General features: G+C 36.4%; 1 protein-coding gene across 1 annotated transcript in view; it reads right to left on the reverse strand.

Moving 5' to 3' along the window:
- GRM8 (glutamate metabotropic receptor 8) overlaps window positions 1-26597 on the reverse strand; it is a gene marked incomplete at both ends in the record, with an annotated part of 341814 nt that overhangs the window by 103915 nt on the left and 211302 nt on the right. Inside the window, one exon of the mRNA XM_084279529.1 lies at window positions 24080-24280. Coding sequence (XP_084135655.1) covers window positions 24080-24280 — 201 coding nt within the window. The remainder of the gene's footprint in view (window positions 1-24079; window positions 24281-26597) is intronic.

Genomic DNA, 26597 nt, shown 5'->3' on the forward strand with positions numbered 1-26597 from the left:
GGTGGTTGAAAATCTGGTTTGCATTTCTAATAACTTCCAATTGAAAGACTGTAATTAACATTTTTTTTTTTAAAGTTACCTGAAGAGAGCTGGCACTGCAGACTTACAGTAAGTCAGTCCTGGAAAGATGTTGATCACTTCACTCATTTGCTACCCCACTGTATTTTCAGAAAGACTGTTATTAACTTTGCATTGTTTTCTAATTACTGATTAATACATTTAGTATTCACAGTTTGTTCTCTTAATGCTATCAAGGGATTAAATTTGAGAAACCACTACCTCCATAAAGTACTACAGTTTATTCAAGAAAAGTTTGCTTTTTCATAAAATCCTATTAAAAAAACAAACAAAAAAAAATGACCAGTGACCAGCTGGCCATTACTGGGCCAATAATTGTTCTGTTTCATCCACTTATCAGCTCTAAATGTGAACGTTCTAGAAGGTGAAAAACAAATCAGTACTGAAATATAATGGGAAGAATCAAGAAGAAAAGTTTTCCTCACAGAACCTTTTAAAAATTGTTGGTCACAAAAAGCAATTGGATGTCAATTTTATGAGAACAGCAGATGTTTCTGCCTTTTCAAAAATCACACCAAAAATGTCACTCTTAATTTGGTAAGTTTTTGAGCACTTCTGTTTTGGCCTTCTTCCTGCATCTTCTGTGATTCTTAAGCTTCTCCTGAATATTATATTGCTCCAAAACAATCCTAAGATTTTCCATATAATTTATCATACATAGCAATGTGCTACATAGAATAATGGACTAGTTCATATTTCCAAGATTTATTAATATTTCTAAAAGCCGGAATTTAAAGAATTACAAATAAAAGGGAAGTTTTACTGTGTTGTTGTATTTTTAACAATGTCTGCTTTCACAGATTTTAATGATCTTAACAAATTTTAATAAATGAAACTTTTCCTTATTAAGAGACAATGTTCTTAATAACAACTGAGGGAAGACAAAATTCAAATAAAGTGGAATTAGGTAAACGTGGTTCTTGTCTTAAGTAGGAGAAGGAGGGAAAAGCAACAAAATTCAAGGCCAATTAGTTCAATTTCAGTGCCTAAAAAGTGGTAGAAAAAATAATCAAACAGTCTGAGCACTTAGAAGAAAGATAAAAAGATGCGTAACAGTGACAGTGAATTCATCAACAAGTTATGTCAAAACAATCTGTTGTGTTTTTTTTTTTTTTCCCATGATAACATAATAGGCCTTTTGGATAGAGGAAAAGCAATTTCATTGTCATCTACCTTCACTTTATAAAGCCTTCTGATGCTCTTTCACATGACATTTTGATAAGCAAACTAGGGAAACACTGTCTGCATGGAATTACTATCGAGTGCTGTTCACTGTCAGGCTAGACCAGAGTTTACAGTATTGTTCCACAGAGGTCTGAGCATATGCATTATTTTCTTTAACACTTTAGAAAAAGAAATCAAAAGTATGGTTGTTACATCTGGAAGATGGCACCATGCTGAGAGAGATGCTAATACATTGGAACAAAATGATTTCAACAAATTGAGGAAGTCTCAAGAAAATTCAGTATGAATAAGGGCAAGATCTGCAACTTAGAAAAACAAACTGCACCACTGCAGAATGGGAATAACTGGTAGAGAACAACAGTATCCCATCAGTACCAGTGGCTTTAACTGTCACAAGCTGAACATGACAATATTTTATGCAAAAATGGCATTTTGAGTAGTATAAAGAGATTTTTCTAAAACACTCTTCAATCCTATTCAACATAAGCAAGGCTTTAGCCAGAATATTATATCCAAATTTTGATAACAGCATTTTAGGAAGGATATGGAACTGCAAGAGAACCGGCAGAGGAGAGATTAAGAAAACCAAGTCTATAGTAAGTGGTTGAAGGAACCAGGTCTTTTTAGTCCAGAGAAGAGTGATGGACAACATGAAAATATGAAAAATTTTGAAAGGTAGAAATACTAAGAAAGCAAACAGCTCTTATTCCTGACAACTGTGGATATGAGTTTAAAATAAGATGAAAATTTAAGATCATTATTGTAAGATATGGAATGATAACGTTCATTCACAAGAATTAAGACTTAAGTTATATCTAAGGGAAAACTCTCTAGCAGAAGGCGGTGAAGCACTGGATCGCCTGCAAGGGCTGTGAAATCTCTCCAGCAGATTTTTTTCAAGAACAGGCTGGACAAGCATCTGTCAGCAGTGACAACAGCATGGTTAATACTGGCTTTGGCAGTATGATAAAAGCTCTTCAAAATCACATCCAAATTTATTTTATACTCTTTCTATGATCCTACACTGATTGCTAATTATCTGTCCCCACACAAGTAGAAGATTTACGGTCTAAGTTACATTGTACAATATCTAGTAACATATTTTTAAAAACTTTCCATAAAACTAACATGAATGCTTGGCTTTTGGTGAAACTTGACCAGAACATTTAGCGAAGGTCTGAAACTATGGCAATCATTAAGTAAGTGCCTGAATTTTAAATACAGATGTGAAGGGTAACAATGTGAAGCTAAACCCACTATAACAGGTTTCTAATAATGAGTAAAACTGATGGGCAGTTACAAATGTCTGTCTTACTTAGACTTACATTCACACATCACAGCTCAATGCACTGCAAAACTGATTCTATTAAAAACAGACAAACAAAAAAACTAAACCAAAACAAAAGCCCAAATCACCCAACCAATGAAACAAACCAACAAAACATAAAAAAACCCAATCCCAAAACCCAACAATGCAGCACCAACAAACCAAAACCAAACCCATTTTTTTTTCAGTTTTAAATATTCCAAGACTCACACTATTATGTATCTGGAACAGAAAAAGAAATGTTCCACTTTTCACATCACAATCTGCCGAAACCTGTCTGACAAGTTTTAAAAGTGATTCTGAATGAGATACCAGTCATAACTACAGTGCTCACTCAAACACCTCTATGTCTGAGGTGAGCCCAGGGGAAATATGTAAGTCTGCACAAGTAGTGATTTAGTTTTGCATTAGAACTGAAGGCTAAAAAGCATACATCTGAGATCAGTATGAATTTAGAACTAAAATATGCCCCCTCCTTTTTTTTCTCGTCTTTCTTGTTTTAAATGGGGTTTAACTGACTTCTCCATTAACATTGCTATTAAGTATTTATATAACCAAAGCAAATCCTGAGCATTATGGAGAAGATACCAGTTTGATGTTCTCCCTTGCTACAACAGAACCCACGTCATTCTCTTTCGGAAGATGAACTCTTCATGCCTACAGATAACGGTGACTGACAACATATCCAAGAATTTTTGCAACTGTCACATCTTCACTGCAGTGCCAATGCCAGATTTGCAGTACATAAGGAGCTGCAGGGTGTGCTTCTGAAAGCAGCAGCAGAGATTTACAGCTGCTGTTATTCTCTTCCCCTCTTTCATTGAGGTCCTTTCAGTGGTTTTGACTACGGAAACCTCATTGTCCTTTACCAGCAAATGAACATGATTCTATTTATTGATCAGCACCTGTCATTTCAGAATGCCATTTCTTCAAGCAAATTGAAAAACAAGCATATCTTTAACTCTGCATAAAGTCTTTCGCTTGTAAATATAGAGCAGATAAAGATTTTTAAAAAAGAAAGATGTGTTTGTCAACTGAAAGTGTATAATGATCTCTAGCAGTTAGATATCATCTCTGTTGTTTATAGACATATCTTTTCTAACTTAAATCTCCCTGAAAGAAAAGATATTTAGAGTATTACTTCCAGGAAGCTTCTCATATTGTCAAAATTGTTTCTATGTGTTTGCAAGAGTAGTTATTATTATGCTTCAAATGCATCTTTATTGCATTTCTGCCAGCTGAGTACTACTTACAATTCCATTAAGGTGACTGTTAACAAAGCAGTTAGGCACATGCATAACTTTACCCGGACTGCATCACTAAATTCAGCGAGTCAACAGATGACTTGATCGTTAGCTGCAATTTTACGCCTTACGGAGTTTCTTAAGTGCTTGCCTAAATGAAAGGTTGTAATCTTGATTTTTAAATCTTTCTTCCTATCATTTGATATTCAATTAAAAAAGCTTGAAATTCATTTTCCTCATAGACAGCTAAAAGATTTACCAGGTGAAGTAAATTACCGTAATGTTGCACCACTCAAGGACTGCACAACAACAATATCATATACCAGCATTACTGTGTCTCAACATTTCATCAGGAACGTACCATAGGTGGAAGTCTGATTATGTTTGTGTGTATTATCTGATTGTTCCTGTAGATTAAGACCTGTAGTCTTGCCAGTAAAAGTACTACTGATGGTGAAGAATGAACTAGTTTGGGTCCATGTAAATGAAAGTCCATGTTTAAATGTCCTGCAATTTCTTTAAGTAATAATTACCAGATTGTGTCATATACATGCAAAACTCTAATAAATTTTCCTGCAACACAGAAAAACCTTAATCCAGATACAAATAGGAATGTAGATTTTTTTTTTCTTTCATCTACTCTTGGAGTAAAAAGTAAAAGGAATGGGAATTTCAGGACAGAACAAAGCTAACTGAGACAGGCAGCAGACACAGCAGCTTGCTCAGTGCTGGTTTTGGGTTCTGCTGGTAGATCTTCTGTGATCTCCTTCTGGGATGGCCAGGGACTCCCGGGACCTCCAGGAGGAACCGCAGGGTGCCTGCTGTGCTGGGGAGAGGCAGCTGTGGGGGGCTGTGACTTCCAACAGCTTCTAGCAAGGTTATTCCTGATCAAAGAGTGCTCTGAGCTTTGAGCTGACTAAGCAGGGAGTGTCAAGCATCAGAGGGAGGGTGCATATAAAAGCCAGCCCACAGTGCAGTTCCTAGACAAGTGGTTTCTGCAGAGGGTGCTCTAAAGCTAGCTAGAAACTCTGCTGAGTGCTCATGTGCTCAGCAGCAGCGGTGGTGTGTTACAGTGTGCTCCACAGCACAGCCAAGCCACTATCCTACATGCTGGCTCAGATCGAACTCCTAAGGGAGGATGCATCTGCATCTCTTCAGGTCTCTTTCAGAGCCATGGGATGGTGGACTCTTTGCCCACAGGAGATGTGTGCTGGTGAGCATCCACATGACTAAGGAGCTGTGTCAAAGGAAAGGAAGGAAGAGTCTGTGCTTACTGGGTTCAGAAATGGAGGCTTATAGGATGTTGAAGCCTAAGACTTAAAATGGCAGGAGAAAAACCCCTGTGACTGGCAGCTACAGGACAAGTTCAGTGTGCTGGTAGCCGACTCCGAGTAAGAGGTTGAGGAGATGATTCTTCCCTTCTTCAGAGCACTGGAGAGACCACAGCTGGACCACTGTGTCCAGTTCTGGGCTCCCAAGTAAAAGAGAGACGTGGACATACTGGAGTGAGTCCAGCAAAGGACCACAAAGATGATTAAGGACCTGGAGCATCTTTCATACATAAAGAAGCTGAGAGAGCTGACTTTTCTGCTTGCAGAAGGGAAAGCTTGAGATGGAGATCTTATGAGTGTGTGAATGTTTCTTATGGAGGAGGCAAAGAAGATGGACCCAGATTCTTCTCAGTCATATTCAGTGACAGGATAAGAGTGCAATGGGCACATACCAATCCACAGAATATTCTGTTTAAGCATAAGAAAAAAAACCCTTTTTTAGTGTGCAAGCAGCAAAATAATGGGATAGGTTGTCCTTAGATTCTCCATCCTTGGAGATATTCAACACACAACTGGATGCAGAGCTGAGAAACATGCTGCTGTAGCTTAGTCTGCTCTGATCAGAGAGGGCTGGACTAGGCATCTCCAGAGGGACAACTTCAACTATTCTGTGGTTTTGGGAGCAGTAATTCTGTTCCTGAAGGACTAGTGATTCCAGACTTTCAGGAAGTTGCAAATGATCAATGAAAACAACATGAATATTTGCAGTCATTTGGCTGGACCACCAAGCCAGGACAGGTGTGAAAAAGCCACAGAGAACCATCTTTGCTGCCTCATTTCCCACTGTTAAATACCAAATGAGGAATATCTTAAAAATCAAACTGAACCTCATGAGCCTCATCTCTAAATGCAAAAGGGATCTTATAATTCTATGCATGTATCGTCTGTATGAATCTGTGCAATCCAGACTACACAGTCCTGAATGAGAAAGGAAGATGACCTATGAAGCATCCACACTGTTAATTAGTCACTCCCTTGGAAAGACATCAGAACCTCAGCACTCAACAGCTTTGTGTTGGAGGAGCTAACAAAGGCTCAGGCATTTAAGAAGTTATACCTAGGATAAATAGGATTCTTATCCTTACTCTAGCATTGAAATTTATAATGCTTTATCTTTAGACGATTGAGTAATAAACTAATTAGCTGAAGATATGTGTAAATAGAAACAAACCTTTTCATCTCTCTGTAAAAACGTAGTTCTAGATTACATTTAGAAACTAATAGGTAATTTTCTTCTAAATTTAAAGCAGAAAGGTAGATATTACCACAGCCAAATTAAGTTTACAATGTTGTTTGCAATTTCAGCTGAGGCAACAAAAAAAGAGATCACATGACACGTGTGACAGATCTAATGAAATAAGAAAAAATAAAGAAAAAATGCATATCACATGAGGAGAGATGGCTATGGTGCAGTTAAACAGATCTTGTCTGTCATAGATAATTCTTGATAATGGACAGACTACTCCTAGATATTTATACAATTCATTTAACTAAAAATAGACTTTTTTTAAAAAAAAATTACTATTTTTTAGAAGACCTGCTTCCAAGAATGACAGCGGACAGGTCAGTGTAGATAATCACATACTAAGCTTAGAATATACACAATGGAACGGGCTGTAAAACTCTTCTGTTACAGTAGTTTTTCTCATTCCTGTGAACTGCTCTTTTAGGATCCATTTATCCATTTAGCAATTAATTGCAGTCCTCACTAGATGATAATGCTGCAAGAGAAATCCACAGAATAAATTGTGCCAGTGCAAAAGAGGCAGTGATTGGCAGTCCTTTCTTAATTACGGCATTAGTTTTAGCACTTGTTTTAATCTGCAATTCATTAACATGTCTCCAGATATCACTAGTTAAATCCAGTTTGCCAACAGGCAGACTCAGCTCTGAAATTAGTGCTTCAGAAAACCTTGTTTACTGCCTTCTGTCCTCTGAAACAAACAAGCAAAAAATGCACTGAAGTCAGGTTTCCTGACATACTGTTTGACTGGATTCCCAAAACAATTCTGTGATATTCTCAAGGGGCAACTCTGGACACACAAAAGCTAGAATCGCTTATCTACAACTAAATCTGTTATTTCTTCAAACAGATTCCTAATTCCTCTTTTTATGTTTTATTGATGAAGTCTTTCACGCTGCATTTTCACAATCAATAGTTACTCTACCCATACGTAAATGTCTGTAGATGACACAAACAGAAATGCAAATGAGAAAAAAAAGGTTACATAAATTTTTCAGAAATGGATCATGCCAATGATCCTGGTCTCTTTCTTTGACAGATGAGTTATTTACTTTACAAGGAAAACACGACAGATATAACCTCTCTGGATTTAAGAATTTTACTCCATGGGAAATGAATGATTAGAATTGAGAAGACGGGGATCAGAAGCTGGACTGTTAAATGGGTAAGAAACAGATCAAAAAGGAGACCAAACAGGCTGTGCTGAAAGTGTCTAGGTGTTGGAGGGTGTCCTGTGCAGTTCTTCACAGACTATTTTAGAAAATGTTAGTGTTTTCACCAAATTGCAAAAAAATGCCCTTTTGGTGCATTGAATATATTAAAGAAATGTATCAAGAGATGGGATGTATCAGTATTATGGAATGAGATCAAACATTACATTGCTGAATCTGGGTAATATTAGGACTGAGGCAATAAAAATATATGTATATTCTGATGCATTTATAAGAGGATAACAACAGGAACTTTGCTGTACAGCAACATGCACAGAGCACATGTTGTAGGGCACAAAAGAAGAGAAAGTATGTAGCAGTTCAAATAGATCTTACACAAGATTCCTGTCAATCTCTTCAGTCTCTGTGTAGGCACATTAAGTATGTATTATCTACCTTCATAATGTAAAGTTATTTTTTATTTCATATTTTGATCTCTAATATAATTACACTGGGATTCTCTATATAATCCAACCTTTTTCCCAATCTTATTTTGTATACCTTTCTTATTATAATCTCAGAGCAGTAAATCTTGGAAGGATTTGATAGAGATCTTCTCAGATCCCTAAATAGGCCATCATACGAAGTCATGAAAGACAACCTGTTATTAAACTTTGAAATTCATCTCTTCGAAATCTAGCTTCCAGCTTTCTGTCTAAATTTTCATTCTTATTTATTTTTCAGTTACATATTAAATGATTTTTCATACAGTTCTTAGAATGGACTGCATTTTTTCATGGAAATGCTTGGAAATGCATATTGCACTGGATGAACAGATGCCATAATGATGGATTAGGTGAAGGCTACAGAACAATGAGCTACCTAACACTTTTCCTCATCTCATTTCTATAGTCATGATTGTCAAAATTCCTCCCTTTCTTAGCAGACTGCTGACAAAGGACACCTGAAAAATACCATTATCTCATTGGGCTCCCTACAGTCTCCGGAATTAAATAGAATACTCTTCTACCACATCTAATTCTTTTTCCCAGATAACTTTTCCAGTTAACATGAGTTCCAAATAATAAATAACCTTGTTAGTACTGCTGCTTGCTTCCATGCACATTCTTTTTCTGTTTAATGTTCAGTTTCCCAACCTTGTCAAACACTGTCACTTACTGTCAATATTACTTGTCTAACTGTTGCACAGATATACAGTATGTTATATTCTGCATTTATATGTTTCTATCCACCATTTTTTCCTATTGGTTTCAATAGGCTTTTTGAGACTGATTTTATTTTTACTTTTCCTGAGCTGCTTCTTTATTACTAGTTCCTCCTCCTTTCCTTTCTCATTGTTAGCTTTACAACCTACGTTGTTTTTTTTTTTACTTTTCAGTTTTAAAGGTGCTTTCACATTCATGTAATTTAAAAACTCTCTTGATGAGATGCATCTTAACTATTTTCTTCAATGTAAATATTGTTATCCATAAGGAGATTCTATCATTTGGACGTGTCTTAATTACTCCATACAATCTCTCTGTATATGAGGGAGAACTCCATAGGGATTACTTCTCCTTTCACTGACTTTAAAGCAGACAGCAAATACTCTAATTCTATTATCAAATAATTTATACTTACTGGTGTTGTTACTGATAATTAGGTTAACATCTCTCTGCAAAATAGTGTTACATATTGCTTTTATACCTACTTTTTTCTGCCATTTCTTCTTTCATTTGGTAGACAACATCTAGTTGATTTACCATAATAACTCGTCAGTTTATTCCTAGCTTATCTCCTCAAGCTCCTTTATTTTTCCCCTGAAAAAGCAGGGTAGTAAAGTAGTAGTCTTACCTGTCTTTGGAAATAGACATTTAAAGCTGATACAGTTTTATAGATTTGCTCTGCTGTCAGTGGAGTCATCTCTACAGCACAATTCATCTGGCTTACTTTAGACAAGTAAATGATGAGGTGAACCATGCCCACTAAGTGACTTTCTCTCCATTCACTGTAAAAGCAGTGTAACCAACTAGTTCATGTGTAGACATCTGCACTGTACATATCTAATGTGAAATAAATTGAATTCCATTCTTATATTGTTTGGCTTTGAATAGCTTAAGTTTCTGTGTCCCTGTATTAGTCCATTTTTATATTTGTCCCCTCTTCCACTTTATCTAGTTGCATGACACACAAAAAATAGGGTGAACAGAATAGATCATAGTAGTGTTGCTCCTATCTTTTACAATGCCAATAAAAACTGCATTTTTTATCACTTACATCATCGTGTCTCTGCATTGTTTGGGAATATTTCTTATGGGAAAAAGATAATAATAATAAAAAAGTGATACCATTATAAATAGCCATATCTCTAATCAATCTACTGTTCAGTATTTGTAGCATGTCAATCTGCTGAAGTTATAAGCCCTTCTGTTTTTCTGTGCCTAACCCCATTACTTTCCATTTCCTGGCAGCAAACCATACAGTTCAGGCACCGGCTTGTGACCCTGTTCCACGGGAGTCATGTTCATTTGTTCTCACCCTCAGTGCTTTGTCCACAGTTTTCTATTATTGTCAGCTTTCATTATCCTTCTACATTTCCCTACTCAGAACCCCTCTTGTTACATATCTGTCTTGCAATTCATATCAAGGTCTGGGCTCATTCCTGTTAAATACTCGATTAGAAATCATTAGCAAGTCAAGACCACGATCATGAAAGATTTACATTTTCAGAAATATTCTTCCATTGATCTGCATGTTATTGATTCTGGCAGAGGGACCTCTGAGGGAGGACAAAGAAGCAACTGTAGCACCAGCAAAAGAGAAAAAGTAAAAATATGTATAGTCATCTTTATAATACATTAGGAATAACAGCTGCACATACCAAATCAAGAAATTAAAGGTCAAACTTTATAAAAATATATCTTTATTATTTTTTCATATATAAACATTAATAAAAGTTCTACATGCAAGATCTGAAGACAGTGAACCCCATGAGAATTATTCCCTTTCTTGACCACCTCTCATTTAACCACAGTACGTCTATATTTACACAGTTGGTGTTACCACAGATTCCAAGGACTCCACAGTCTGAAAATCACCCATATGGCACAGGAAGACCTCTTTATATGAAAAGAGCCAATAGGAAGGATAAGTTTTCAACTGCTTAGTTTGGTGACCAAGACCTGCATTGAATTTAATTATCCAAGAACTGTCCAAGTGGTACTGATTTGCACCTGTTAAGTTTCTGAAGGACTAGTATTTACACTGACATTTCCAGAAGCAACTTAGTCCAACCAGTGAGGCACATAGCTGCTTCTTCCCCACCCTCTTATCCCCACCTTGCAGCTCAGACCCAAGAAGGAGAGGCACCCTTCTTTTTTGCCTATGTCTCTGGTCCGAGTTGTACTCTCTAGACAGAATTCAAGAGTAATGCTCACAGGAATCCTGGCTGCTGAGGGAGGCAACTCTCAGCTCTGCTGACACGGCATTACCTCCTCATGAACTCTGACCAAATTTCAGATGGACTTCCCCTGAGGCTCAGCAATATTGCAAGCTAAGAGACTCCATTCTTGGGACTAATTTCCCAGAGGTTTTCACTCTGAGTCACAAAAATAATTTCTTCTAACTGCTCAATGAAATCAACACCTTTTTCAGGAATGTCAATTAATTGCTCCTTTTCATTAGTGATTGAACTGATAGGAGTGTCACTCACCAGCACAAATTTAGGGCATGGAGACATTCTGACTGGGGGGTTGGACCCGATGATCTCTCGAGGTCCCTTCCAACTCCTATGTTTCTATGATTTTATGATTCTTCATTAAATCAATTTTAGTTTAATTCAGACCAAAATCAAACAGTTAAACATTAAGACAAAAAAAAAATCTCTCTAATCAAAGCCACACAGGATAAACTGCATAAAGAAATTTATGTTTATGCTTTGCAATGCTACTTCAGTCCAGCATAAGAATTGAACTGTTTTCTAGGGTCTTTGGTTTTCTGGGTCTTTTTTAGGATTTAATGACCTCAGAATTAGAATATACTATACTAAGTCCATGAACTACTGAAAAGGAAAAAAAAAATACATTTGGAAAATACTTTCCAAGTGTTTGATTCTTGAAAGCCTGACTTCAACACACTTTGTTCTGAGCACATATTAAGCTCTTGGCTGCACAGACTCACATACATCTATTCACAAGGCATGGTATGTACCTTAACCCTGGCCATAGAGCTCACAAGGCTTGTAGGAGTTAGTGGACAACTTCTGTAAAAATAAAATAATTATAATAATAATAAAATGTTAAAAGTTGTCATCTCTTCTCCACACATTAAAGAAACAGTTTGTACTTCTCAAGCGGCGCTGGTGTTACTCATTGTTTAGCAAGTAAAGGCAACATCTATTATCAGCTTATCTTCCTAGGAAGTCTTTAATCTGATTATGTAGGAATACAGAACACACAAAAAACTCCTCATGTGCACTTTGGTGGACTCAAATAAAAGGTGAACTTCTCAGCTGCCATTTGCTACCTTCTTTCTCTCCCTCTTTACCTAACTCTTTTTCAGCAGCTATAGCCTCTCATTACCATAGGACTGGCAAGGTCCTGCTATTCAAACCAAAATAAATTAGCTTAAATCACCCCTGAACACAGGTTCAGAGTCCTTATTTAAAGAGAATTGTTTGTGTCTTTATTTCAAAAATTTGGTGGACTGAGATAACAGCCTTCACTTTTGTTGTGCAAATTGGTAAAAGCGTTAAAAAGCAACAGAGATTGCAGGTGCATATTGCAGATGGGCATGTCTGCTACCAGATAGCTGGTGAAAGGCATATATCTCTGCTCTGACCCTTCACACCTTGTGACATTGAAGTTCAGCAGACCTGACAATTCAGTCCTCAGCACCTGTAAACTTACGAAACTAAACTGGCTAAAAAATATCCACAATGTCTAAAAAAGCCTTGAAAACCTAAAGTGTTATCCCAGGACTACCTAAGGAAAGAAAGAAGCAAACAAGTAAATAATAAAAAAAAAAAAAAAAACAGATTTGCAGGAACTTTTTGTCTCTCTTAATGCAGTAACCCAGAGTCACCAGGTGTCAGGTAAACAATTCAGAAACATGAGAAATCTTCAAAAGGTCAAATTAGGTCTAGGACAAATTGGCTGAAATAAGGAACAACCTCAATATTCAGCTATAACTGGAACTAAAAATCAGCAACTGCCTTAGGTCTGGAACATCTGCTTGAACATGACTTTCCTTTTATTGTACACTTTCCTCAAAATTTTCCGATTCACTATACAAGGCTGAGGACAACTCACTACCGTAAGAACAAAACCATGTGTGTTTTATGCTCAGGTAAGCAAGAAATCCTTCCTGAGCACTTTGTGCATGAATAATACCCTTTGCTGGTAAAGAAACAGTGAATGTGCGAAACGGAGAAGAAATTATCAGTGTTTGAGCTGCAGTTAGTCCATGCATAAGGAAGGATCAATAAAACAATTTGTAACTATCAAGAGCCGGAGCCTTTGAACGTCAGCTGGCTTAGCAGAAATCTTCCCACAGTGGCTGTATGTCAATATAAGGGTTATTTCCAAGCACCTTTAGTTGTTTTTCTCCAACGTGATAAGCAGTGGACTCTAATATCCTGAGGCTTTCTCTTCAGATCTCTGGGTAGGGATTTGGGAGTACCACGGCAGAGTCTATACTAAATAACCCTTTCAAGTTTGCACACTCTGGCATGTGCTGGGGAGTCTGACTGCCCTGTAGCTGCACATCCTGCACACTGATGATGACTGGAGGTCTCATACATCATTCTCACTTTCCTTTAAAATGTATAATAATTATCTCCAGAAAGTGGGGCACAGCTACCATTACTGACCACATTATGAGTTGTGACTTAACGCTACCTAGGGATATATTTATAAAATGTGATTATGTGTGGCACGGGAATAGCGCCAATACATTTTTATATGTCTTGATCCTCAACTCAGGATCAAGCTATATTGGAGCAAAGCCAGGGTAGTCCTAGAATGGCTGCAGGGCCAAACAGGAAAATCAAACGGTCATCCAGATGTAGCTCAGAGTGAGCAACGATGTGTCTTCTGTGATTAGATCTGTTTTCTTAGCCTCACAGTCAAACGAAAGCAATCAGCTATTGAGGTCTCCATGAGTTCCATGAGTTGTATTGCAGATTTCTTGTTATTTTAAAGAGCATGATGAGCATATGTATGGCAAACCTTGAATTAAAATAAATTCTGAGGAGACATCAGGATACAGTGCATGGGTGATAGATAGAGAGCTGCTTGTGTTTCACTGAGTCTGTACAAACTGCTACCTTTGGCTGCCACAAGCAACCACAAACTCCCTTGCCTTTCCACTGAAAAACATACAGCTCCCAGGGGAATATTCATTTAGTGAATGTCAAGGACTGTCTCTTACTGTGCAGTTCTTCTACTACTGCGGATAAACATATGTGACAGAGAGCACATCTGTAAACTCAGGATGTTCACCAGACAAGTCAAGTTACTGCTATGTTACTACGATGATTTCCAAGCTCTCAGGTACTGTCTTACTGTACAGATCAAGAGTCAACACCTAAACCAAAAGCCACAACCAAGTCACTAGATGATGCTCATAATAATAAAAATACGAAGTTGTAATTTCAAATGTGTTTTTTCTCTCTGTCTCCTTGCTAAATGACCTGTATTTTTCCTGCCTTTTTTTTTAGCAATTAATTAAAACTGTCAGAATGACTACATTATACAGTTGTTTTCCAGTATGATTGACGAATTCCAGAACTACAGACCCACTGATGTAAACAGTAAATTTTCTATTGACTTCAGTACAGTTGGAACTTTATAAACTGCTGATAAACATTATTTTTCGCATTTTTCTGCTTAGCTGACAGATTTTTCATTTTCAACTAAATAATGAACAGGTGACATTTATTACCTTCTTTTCAAGAAATATTTCAGCAAGCTGAATGACATTGTTCCATTTCAAAATGGGAAATAAAAAGTATGAGCTAATTTAACAAAGAGCATTTGGGTTGGCTCAATGGTTTTTAATGCTTCCAGGCACTGGAAACATCTGGACAGTACTAACCACTAATTTCTCTCTGCTGGGATATTTGCACATTGTTGTACTTTTAAGACAAGATCACAGATTAAAGTTAAAAAATTTATTGCAATGATCTTATGAGAATATTTTTTTTTAACTTAAGCACTTGAATAGATCAGTGTTTCTGCTTCCTCATTGCAGGTTTTATCAGTAAATTCTAATAATGTCTTTAGTAACTCTGAATCCTTATTTGTTTTAAGCTAAAACACATGGAAAAAAGCTACAAAGATACGTAGATAGCTCAAACCTAGAGTTTCAGATGTAAAAAAAGTACTTTAGAAGCAGAAACAGAGCAAACCTATTGCTTGAAAAACTGCAAAATTTTGGGCTTTTTCAAGAATGGACTTAGTCATTTCCATTTCTGTGAAAATTCTTTTCATCATGGTGCTACCTAATCAAGCCATATTTCACACACCACAAGGATGTTATAAAAAACTTGAAAGATATTAATTTCATGGTAACACAACATCTAGCTTTTCATTACTCATTGAAAGAAAATAAAAATGATTGATAGAATAATCAACCATCATCGCTACATGAAAACTATTTTTTTCCTAAACCTAAATTTTCTCCTTTATACTAAAACTATGGTAATACACTGACAGTTTCTTTCTCTAAACAAAGTTGGCTGGTTTTGGTTTGGCTTGTTTTGTTTTGTTATTGGACAAAATCAAAAAATGTTTATGAGCAAGAAATCACGTTTAAAATTCATGCTGGCTTCTTTAATTCTTTAGAGATAATACAGATATATTGCTCTAATCCCAAAGGATAACTTTTAATTCATCTTCTTTAAACCCGAAAATTTTCACATGAATGAAAACAAAAAATAATCCATATGTTGATGATAGGTCTGTCTTTGTGTATGATGCACAAAAGAAAAAAAAAAACCCTCCAACAAATGAGCAAAAATTATCCTATACTGCACTAAGGCTTCTTGTTTCAGTGTTGGGGTAGAAATATGGAGACATACATTTATAGTTTCATCAGTTCTGGTTTCACTGGAATGAAAATAGAATAGAAACTATGAATTTATATAAACTACTATTCACATGGATAGCACTTCTAGGAAGTCTTGAATTCTTAGCTGCATGATGACCCAAATTCAACAAGACTAAAGAGTATCTCTCCAGTCATGCCCTATGTGTTTTTAAGGTTTGCTTCTGGGACATGGCTTCAGTCTCCTTTGGCTTAGAGGTAAACTACTTTAGTGAACATCCAACTCCCAGAATAATATGAAAAGTCTTGGGGAAGGACCAAACTCCAGTGTTTCTACCACCTTCATCTCAAAGCAGAGTTAATGCCGTTGTATTAAATATTTCTAATTCCCTTCTGGAATTGTTCAGAGGCATAAATCTTTTCCCCTTGGCTCAACATAAAACGGTTGTACCATACCTTTCCACCCTCGAGTAGAGCTTGTTAGGAGGGTCAAGCATCATACTCAATCACACCAGATAATAAACCTCACTCATTGTAAATGGTGGGTCTAAGGAAGAGGTTATAATTGGTGTGTAAATTTTCATACAGTAGTTAAAAATACATCTAGATTTTGACACTCTGAAAGGTAGCTAAGTATCTTCTAATAATCTTACATTTATATAAACAGCTCAACTACCAGCAAATAAAAGTGTCAAGTAGAGTACCAGTGAAGCTGATAATTTGTTAATAGAGCTGTAAGTAATAGAGAGAAGCACCATTTTCAGATCCATCTGTCTGTGTAGGCTTCTATGACTTGGCTTAAGAGTTTAGGCTTCCAAGTGTAACTAATAATGAAGAGTATTCTGTATTTCCTATATTCCAAACGAATTTTTTATTAAATGCTAATTTAATTATAAGAGTTAACAACCTAAAGATATTGGCACAAATTGAAAAAAATTTAATATGGAAGCCTCACTAATGCATCATCATTTTGACAGTGTGCTATGCACAGAATCCACAGGACTGTTACTAAAATCTATACTGTAAATTATTTTACCTTTAATTATCAAATGTTCAATTTTGATGATAAAGATAACAGGAGAATTGAGAGAAACAGTCTCTGTAAAATAGAATGCCTCAGGAATTTGTACATCAAATCCATTTTATTTCAGGCTTACAAGGGAGAGATTTGGCTAAGACTGTGGGAGGCAACATTTTGGGTCCAATCTGTTCAGCATAAAACATAACCTGCTGTGTGGCCAAAATGATTGGATACCTTAATCCTCAGGAATAACAGTAAATGCTTCTTCTGATGGAGTAAATTAGAGAAGGTTCTAAGATAAACTCTCTTCGACTTATTTAATATTTCATACCATTAGAAATGCTTTAACTAGTCTTTGAGAAAATCTCTGTGACTCATAGCTGCTTGCAGAAAAACATACAAAAGTAGATGAGTTGCTATGGTGCCTAAATGCTAATGGACAGGCTCGGTCTCTGATAGCCTTTAGAGGTATCAGCCTTTCCCATCAGCCATATGGAGAACTAGACACTTCCTGTAGTCTCCACCAGCTACTGAAACTGAGGGAAACCTATTTGCCTGTGAATTCCATCACTTTCCTCTTGGATGTCTTGTTTATTTTCCTCCAATTCTCCCTGTTTTTGCTTAAGATTACATCTGGTAATAAGGTCTAACACGTCTAATTTGCTCTTGAATCCACTGCTGCTTTGCCTAAAGATCTGAACTTAGTTGATTACTGCTGAATACAACATCTGCCTAGAGTAGGAAAACTAAATAGTGCTGTCTGATGATGTTGGCAGTGTCTGCTAATTACAAATTTATTCTCTCCCCACTGTAATTCCTGCCCTACTGCATTAAATCTACCTGATTTCACTGTCATTCCCTTTAACAGAGAGAAACGGTTATTTTCCTCCTTATATGAGAATGTAAGATTTGTCAAGATAGTTTCGCTGACAGTGAGCTCCCTGAAGAATTGCTCTATTTTTTATTTGTCACTTATCAGCCATTACCCGTTAGATCACTTTTTACATGAATGAACTATAAATGCAGTTTATTTATACTACTACATATCCATAACAAAAATCTTTTTTCCCCTTGAAGTTCTCTCTAGTGTGTCTATTTTTTTTTTTTTAGGTTATTGTAGAAAAATAAAAAAGGCTCATATTCTGTTACAGAGGTACTAAAAAGCAACTGATTATCACTGTCCTGATGGCTTACAGAACCGTTGTCTTGCCAAATGGGTGATAAATTGACAGAGAAAAATTAGTAACTTGTACAAACACTCTGATTTGATTTGGCAGATTTAAGAGGGCATTTGAAATTTAAACATATAAGTTAGGAAGCTTTTCAAGGTTTCTTTTCCTCAAAACATGTGGCACACCTTCTTCCAGCTAGTAAAGGTAATAAAGATATCTGAAGGACTTAAAAATGCCATAGAACTGCAGCTGTGACGTTTTATATACTGAAAGGTTAAAAAAAAAAAAGAGCTTGGATCCAGCTTCTTTGCACTCAGATACCTTTTCACTTGGAATGGCACGGGTTAGTACATACTGCTCCTCACTACAGCTTGAGTTATTCACTTGATCATATTGAAAAACTGTGGCCTAATATATCTGAATAGCCTCACCTATCAGGAGATGCAAATCAATTTTCATTGGGTAATCAGAGTAAATCGTTTTATCACCTTCCTTTACATATTAATTATTAAGATACCTTATGAATTAAACCTTGTTCCTGAAAATAGGGAATTGACCTCAGTCACGTTCTACATCATGAATTTTGTATGTGGAGCATATATATTGCTCAATTAATCAGTACTTAAGCTCTGTACATAAGCAAGAGCATGGCTATAAATTGCACTTACTTTTAGGTTCTACTTTCTAATTTCACATCCAGCATTTTCATAATCTCTGATTTTAATCACATGGATTCGTGAGGTACCTAGGAATCACAGCAGCTCCGAGCTTTCCCTGCTGCATGTTCTTATATTATTACCCATTAAGAGTGATTCAGACCACTGTGCAATTTTAGTTTCTTGTATAGCCACCTGGATTTATTCCATTAAAATAAGTAGCATGCCAAAGCAGAACGTATTTGAATTCATCCCCTGCTCATCCCCAGTAATAAATTAACAGGGGTAACGACTCTCTTCTTAATTTAACATAAAGGTATAAGGAAACTAGAATGTCAGGATTCTTTATTACTAATGGTCATGCCATAGCCCCAGTGCACTCACAAGACAAATGAGACACCTCTGAAACCATGACAAAAGGAACTGTTGTGAATTCTGGAATTTTATGAGTTCAGGTCTATGTTAGTTTAAGTTTTGTCCATGTGTTCAAACATTCCTGTGTACCACCAAGATTTAGAAAAAAAAATAGGGAATTACAACATAAGATTAACTTATGACAGAACAAACACCACAGATTTTAATAAAAATTCAGCGAACATTCCTCCTTCCAGTTCCACTTCTGCAGCTGAAAGCAGTATCTTTATTTCTTCAGCAGAGTACAGATTAGTGAAACCAGAGTTACTACCACAGTGAATTTTGGCAAGGTCAGCAGAGTTCAGCCCTTCCCAATTCATTGTTAATCTTGTTTGTCCCTAATTGATCTACTCATCTGCTATTAGCTCCCATTATACTTAGCCAGATTTTAGCTGTATCACAATATGGTAGCAGTGGAGTTGTACCATGCTAAGTATTTCTGACATTAAAACCCCTTGAATTATGAACTTAAAATAAGAACTCATAAATTTAAAAACCACGGATGTGCCCAACTTCAACTATTTCTTTTTCTTTTATTGTTAGTTATAGATTTGAGAGTTGGATTTTTAAAAAATTGAGTTGGGGACCTATCTCCAGTTCATTTTAAGTGGGACATTTAGTTCTATTGTGCTTAATCCCTTAAAAATTGTCAAAATTTATCAGCCTCAAAGCGCACCATTTTAAAGCTTCTGGTTTAATGATAAATAATGATTTGAGAATGCAAATTTTGTACTCAGTGAATGAATAGAAAGGTGTCAGCTTTCTTCAAGAAAACATTTTAAACAGTCTGAGCTGAATATTAAGTCAAGAGCATTTTGCACAGATTGATGTTTTAGCAACTTCAAAAGATAGCAGGAGAAGATGAATTTTTTAAAGGGCTGATTCTGCAATAATGATTCTCTGGAGGGTTCAAAATTCTCCATGAGAAACCCCATTCTTCATTTTTTCTAAAACTGTCCTCTGTATATACTGCTTTCTCAGAAAAATATACAATGTAGGATGAGTTTGCCTGCAAGTTAGTATTCTTATGGTCCCATTCTCTGGTATCATTCTGCCCTTTCAGATGAAATTTTGTATGTTTGCTGTTTATACGGGGCTGATAGTTCATGGCTGTATGTCTGTGCGTGTAGCCAAAATTAGTCTTTTCTCAAAGGCATTTAAATACCATACCTAGTAAGTCTTGCTTGCTGTCATTTGGTTTTTAGTCTGACCAAACCATTAAATTAGTTCCAGAAGAATAGAGAAAAGGTAACATATGTTAATTTAATACAGTAAAGCAAGGGTAAGTACTTTCCTTTTAAGTCCAGCTAGGGCTATAAATCACAGCATGGCTGAAGTGGGAAGGGACCACTGGAGATTAACTAGCCCTACCTGTCTGCTAGGAGAGGGCTCAGCTACAGCAGGTTGCCCATGTTCAGCTGGGTTTTGAATATCTCCAAGGATGGAGAATCCACAACCTTTCCAGGCAACGTGTCGTAGTGTTACTGTAGATTTGCCACAAAATCCAGCAAGTAAACTGTTTCCCAGAGAAGACCAAAGAAAAGGTTACATTGTCAAGCTCAGAACGTTCTGAGTCTCTTGAGGAACCAGAAGCAATGTTGCAGTGACCTGTTGCAGAAGCAGACATTTATCTAAGCATTGATAGCAGGGTGGAGTCAATGCTCCCTTCTCACCTATCCCTGCTCACCTAAAAAGATTTCAAAATAGCAATTATCCCTGCTCACCCACAGGATAAGTAGTGCCTCAAAGCAGGTAACAGTTATATTAGCATGTATAAGAGTACAGGTCAAGTTCTGCCTTTACCTTTAAGACCAAGTGCAATACTCATAATATTTGTAAATAAGTTCTGTTACGGTGTGTAATGTTTTCTGGATACTTATCCCTGGAACTATTACAGTGTGTTAATGTTTCACATAAATATCTCATTTTGTTTGGATGCAAAAAACTTAGTGGAAATCTTTCAAATGTGAGATCTTTATTAAAATAAAAATACCCTAAAATGACAACATTCACTTTTTGCCTTGGAAAAAAAGAAAAAGAGAAGTAAGACTATGAAACTTATGAAAGCTCTAAGTATTTGATCAAATAGCCATAAAGGGCTGGTTATCATGTACTAGCACTGACCACCAAGAACACGGGGAACTAAATATGCTGCATTTCAGCACACTGGCTTTATACTGTCCTGGTTTTAGGGTTTTTTTTCCAATGTACCCTTCAATAGGCTGTACCAGTCACATATTAGAACATTAGAAGTTTCTTCTTAAATTAAATATTAAACTTTCCATTATAAATGAAAAGCAATTGTGTTTAGACACTGTATTTGCTAGCTGTCCTTAGAAAAGCATAGGAAGTCATAAATCAGGAGGCTACTTTCAGCAGTAATTCAAATCTTACATACAAAGAAATGTCTTTATTCCTATTACGAATTAAGAAGTTCTATCCACTTCAAAATCATGCTGAACCATGAGATTTTTTGCATTTAACATGCAACTGGTAGAAGCAGAAACAAATGTCGTATCAATTAAATCAGTACAATGTGTGCTGGTGGTTATGATCACCCTTCAGTCATGAAGGTGTCACTGATTATTACACAGATGAATCCTTCAGGGGAACAAAATCTTCTTCAGCATTTGTAAATAAAAATAAACAGAGTAAACAAAATTAAACACATTTCAAAGTGATTACTTGCAATCAAAAGCAAACCTGTTACTCCAATAACAGAAATGTGTATGTTTTCTTTCCCCTGTGAATACCCTCCATAAGGCAGACAGGTGCCCTTCTTAACACAGGTCATACTGCACAAGGTGAAAATCACTGAATTTGCACCCACTCATTACTACCTTGGTTAAGAAGGATATACTGAATTGGCAGGTGAGAAGGTGGTTCAATATGCATATTTCTGCATGAGGGTTCAACTGATGTTGAATTAAAAAAAGAAAAAAAGCAACACCTGCCAGTCTCAAAAAATGCCAGTAGTTTCCTGATGTTAGGAATTATCATAATCTTGAAGACCAGAGACTTAATTTCTGAAACGTAGACAAAGTTGTTTAAGCATAAACTGTAAAGATGGTTAAATATCAGAACTGATAGATCAGAGAGGATTTCAGAGCATTTTCTGTCCTTGCATATATTTAAGACCTTGCTGGACATTGTCCTAATTAACCTGATTTGGCTGATCCTGTTCTAAGCAGGGAGTTCACTAATGCTGTGATTCTGTGATTCTTAGGATAGATAAATGTTACTTTGAGTGACTGTGAAATTTGGGGTTTTCCCCTTCATGTATCAATTAACTTTTAATATACTACATTATTAAAGAATGAGCCTAGGATGCATGTCAAAAACAACACACAACACTAATGCCAACTCCTAGCACAGGAGGTCTAACAATCCATTTCAATATTCATCTCTGTAAACCAAGTCAGACTCGGCAGTGCTGTCATGAGTATCAGGAATTCTGGGTTAGTAGGAATAGGCAAAGGGCAAAAGACAGCCCCCCTGTTTATACCTCCCCACACATGACCAAAAAAAGAAAACTATTTAGGCACAAAACACACACACACAAAATTGGTACACCAGTACATAATGTGGACAAGCCCAGTGTGGGGAACAGTTAACATATCCCAGGGGACAGGAAGTTAACCTTACAGAAACATTTCCTGGTTTTTTTCTTCCCCTCTCTTTCAGTAAATCACTAGTTCAAAACCAGATTCTTTTTCATTAGTGTCCAGATTGCTTTATCCCACTCTTTCATCTCCCCTTGTTGCAATACCTGGAGTTAGCCCGAGAAATCATGACAGGTATTGATGAAATACAACAATCTAGAGACAGAAAGGTTTCATACAAAATGTACCGCTTATCTTTATATGCTAAACTTTCAAGCTTACCAAATGAAAATAGATCACTTTCTTTGTGCTTTAACAGCACAGACCCAGAAGAATATCTACTGGAAATGTAGATAATTATCACTGCAAACCTTACAATATCATGCCTGGCTTTGTCATCAGAACATTTCCCATTTACCAGCAACATATTTTACTCCAATTTTTCTTTAAAATCACTAGAAATATCATTCAAACTCCTTCTACCTTTATATTCCTGGATACAGGGATTTCTTTTTCAGAAAAATTGCATAGGAAGAATAAAATTTTAGAAGAGGAAAAAACTGTGAAATACAGCCAAGTTTTATGTCAGCCAAATGGTCTGGGATATTACCTAAAGCAAAAAAAGCTTCCACTCGGAAGCTAAATTCAAAATGACCTTGTGCTTTTTTCAAAAAGGCTGGCAGCTGAGGTCATTGGAATAAATTGTGATAGACAGTGCTTCTCTCTGCATAGTTAGAAGGCATGTATAGTATGCAAATTCCCACCAAGTAAGGGAAAAAAACAATCAAAACACAGCAAAGAATAATGTTTGATTTCTTTGTAAAATAATGGTAAATAGAGTCTACAATAATTTCAACTTTAATGAAACAATGTAGGTTTTCAGGAACATTATTTTACCACCAAGTATGTTCTACCCTTTTCAAGTCTACACTCATAAATTAATCCTGTTCTTTATTGGCGTCTCCTGTTAACAGCATAAGCATCTGTAACTACATTTCCCCAGCAGGCAGATCCCAGCTGCACAGAATATTCTGTAGTGTTTAAAATTATATATTGTAGTTGTGTTAAAGCTCACTAAATCACTGAGTAAAAAAAAACAATGAAATGGGGAGGAAAAAAAGGTAGAACTGCTAGTGTTAAAACTGAGATTTAAATATGCAAATTGAAAGAAAACTCCTCGCTATTCACTTTTGTACGGAAATTGTTGACAGCAATCTCCAAATAAATTAATTTTTAAAAGGGCATTTTTTTCAATACATTCCCCTGCAAACACATAAGCAACTTCTGGCAAAGGATTTTAATCTGTCAATAGGACTGCATGCGTCCTCAATTTGTTTCTATGATAGCAGTCTTGGGATATTTTGATAGACAGATTCTTATTTTTAACATCTGTCTCTTTTGGGAGCAGCTTACTGTTAAGACAAAAAATACACTGGGGGTTTCAAAGCAGGTGGAAAAACTCACAGTTCTGATTAAATGAGAACTGCTTCTAATCCTGTTTTCCACTGTGCCTTAAAGCATCCTATATAAAGAAATATACATCTTGTCACTTCTGAAACGTTTAAAGAAGAAAAAGGAGGGGGGGAAAAAAAGAGTACATGTAACTTACCATTAAAGTTCACTGCCCGGATATAGCTAAGTAGTTCTTTACCATCAATCGTGCTCATCCTCGGGCATAGACCGATATATCCAGGACAGAGATCTTTATGCATGTTGTGTAGTGCATAGGCCATGGAATATACTGCATCAATTACAAACTGAACTTTTCCTTCTTGTTCATAAGCTGAATCTCTTGCAATTCTTTCCAAGCCTAAAGAAGAAAGAGGAAGAGTCAGTTTACTTCTATTTGTCTGTGTGTGTACGTCTAGGAGTATTTTCGTGCAAAAATTCACAGTAGAGCATAAATAATTACAGTCAGATTGATAGGTAAAGTTAGGACTCATCTACCCGTCACCTAAATAAACAAGACAAGGAAAAATACAGCCATCTGCTTTTGCCTCTAATCATTGTACACTGTGCCAGGTATATAAACAGTATGCTGAGTTCTGGGCTGGGAAAGAGGAAAGAACATTTCATTACAAGAAAAAGAAATATAGGTATATGTATTTCTACAATTCAGTAGAAAAACTCCCTTTCCACCTTATTGACTTCCATTCTACAGCTGTTTATTGTTATTTATAGGACACATCAACGGCAGCCTGCCATTGTGTTTTAGATAAATTTAAGGCTACCTTGATTGTTATCCTTGTCCATTGTTTGATAAACAATATTTAAACATGTCAGGGAAAAAAGCTGAATTCTTGCCAAGTGATGTGACCATCTGTCTCCATATTGAAAAGTGCTTATTCTGAGACTTTTTGCCTGTATTTACTAGTGAATTATGCTTCTCATTGAGAACCGTGAACTGTCTACTACTTCCTACAGGGACATTTTTCCTTCAGAGGGAATACAGAGCAAATCAATACATCATGAGGTTTAGTTTCTTCATGAATTGCCCACATTAATCATCTACGTTGAAACCCAAATAACTTTTTACATTCATGGGTGATAGCACTTAGCAGAAAAATTGAAAAATAAAGTTTGAGAAAAATATGCTTTAAGTAGACAACTAACATGAAAGCTCATGTCCTATACAGAAATTCAGTCACTGGTTTCAAAGGCTCAAAATTTTCATTTAGAAGGAGAAAGAGGGCTCTACAGATCTCAACATGAAATCTGTCCAGCAGACATCCACAATCAAGTTTCCATTGATTCAGTGAACACAAGATTAAATACCTAGATTATTTACCAGATCAACAATTCAGTTTGAAAACAATATTTAATAATAATTATTTCATATTTATCATAATTATTTAAGACTATTTAAAAATTGTCCACAGTTTATACATCATTTTTTTAAATGTCCTACATCTTATTTTTTGTTTCTTTTCTAAACACAGGATTTTATCAGTTAAAAATATCCATTTTCTTGTATCTTAGGTTTTTAAAGTTCTTTGCTTATGTCTGAAAATATACTGTATGCAAGATAATTCTTTAGACAAAATACGCAAGGCCATATGACATAAAAAAATTTCCTCAGAAGCCTTTCTTTTGTCTGCCCACCGCAATTCTGTGCCACCATCTCACATTACAATGGTAACATATGAACAAATTTGTAATCTGACAATCAGTAGTGTTTTGTGCTTTAAACATCTCTGAGCACTGGGAGCAATAGCCTTGAAAAATCCTAATGTGCTTTTATTTCTCCTCAGGGATTAGTTTAAAAAAAATAAAATCACTGCCTCTTGAAAAGGAGATAACCATTTTAGAGAGGAAAGCTCATTTTTGTGATTTGTTACAAGTAACTTTACAGACACTCTTCAAGACATGCTATCTAATGATTAGCAAATAATTAGTAAATAGTGTGACTATTCTACAAAAACAAACAGAAAGACTTTTCCTTGCACATGCTGAAAATTACACAGAATCACAGAATCGTAGGGGTTAGAAGGGACCTCGAGAGATCATCGGGTCCAACCCCCTGCCAAAGCAGCTCCCTAGCTCATATCACTCAGTTAGGCATCCAGATGGGTCTTGAATATCTCCAGAGGAGGAGACTCCACCACCTCCCTGGGCAGCCTGTCCCAGGGCTCTGTCACCCTCACTGTGAAAAAGTTCTTCCGCATGTTGGTGCAGAACTTCCTGTGCTCCAACTTGCAGCCTTTGCCCCTTGTCCTGTCTCCACAGACCACTGAAAAGGGGCTGGCCATTTCCTCCTGCATCCCATACTTAAGATATTTATAAGCATTAATAAGGTCCCCCTTTAGTCATCTCTTCTCTAGGCTGAACAGACCCAGCTCACTTATTGTTTCCTCATCAGGGAGATGCTCCAGGCCCTTAATCATCTTCGTAGCCCAACTCTGGACTCTCTCCAGGAGATCCCTGTCTTTTTTATACCAGGGAGCCCAGAACTGGACACAATTGGTTGCAACGCGTTTCTCAGAACTAAAAGATATGAAGGATGGAAGAGATGTAGCTTCATTAGATTGCAACTTACAAAGTTACTTCACTTGGGAAGTAGCTTCCAACAGTAAGTGATGGGTAGAGCTCAGGATCCCTTAATTGTTCCTGCCTTGTTAAGGAGTGAC

This window comes from Gallinula chloropus (assembly GCF_964237585.1).
Source record: "Gallinula chloropus genome assembly, chromosome: 1".
NCBI lineage: Eukaryota > Metazoa > Chordata > Aves > Gruiformes > Rallidae > Gallinula > Gallinula chloropus.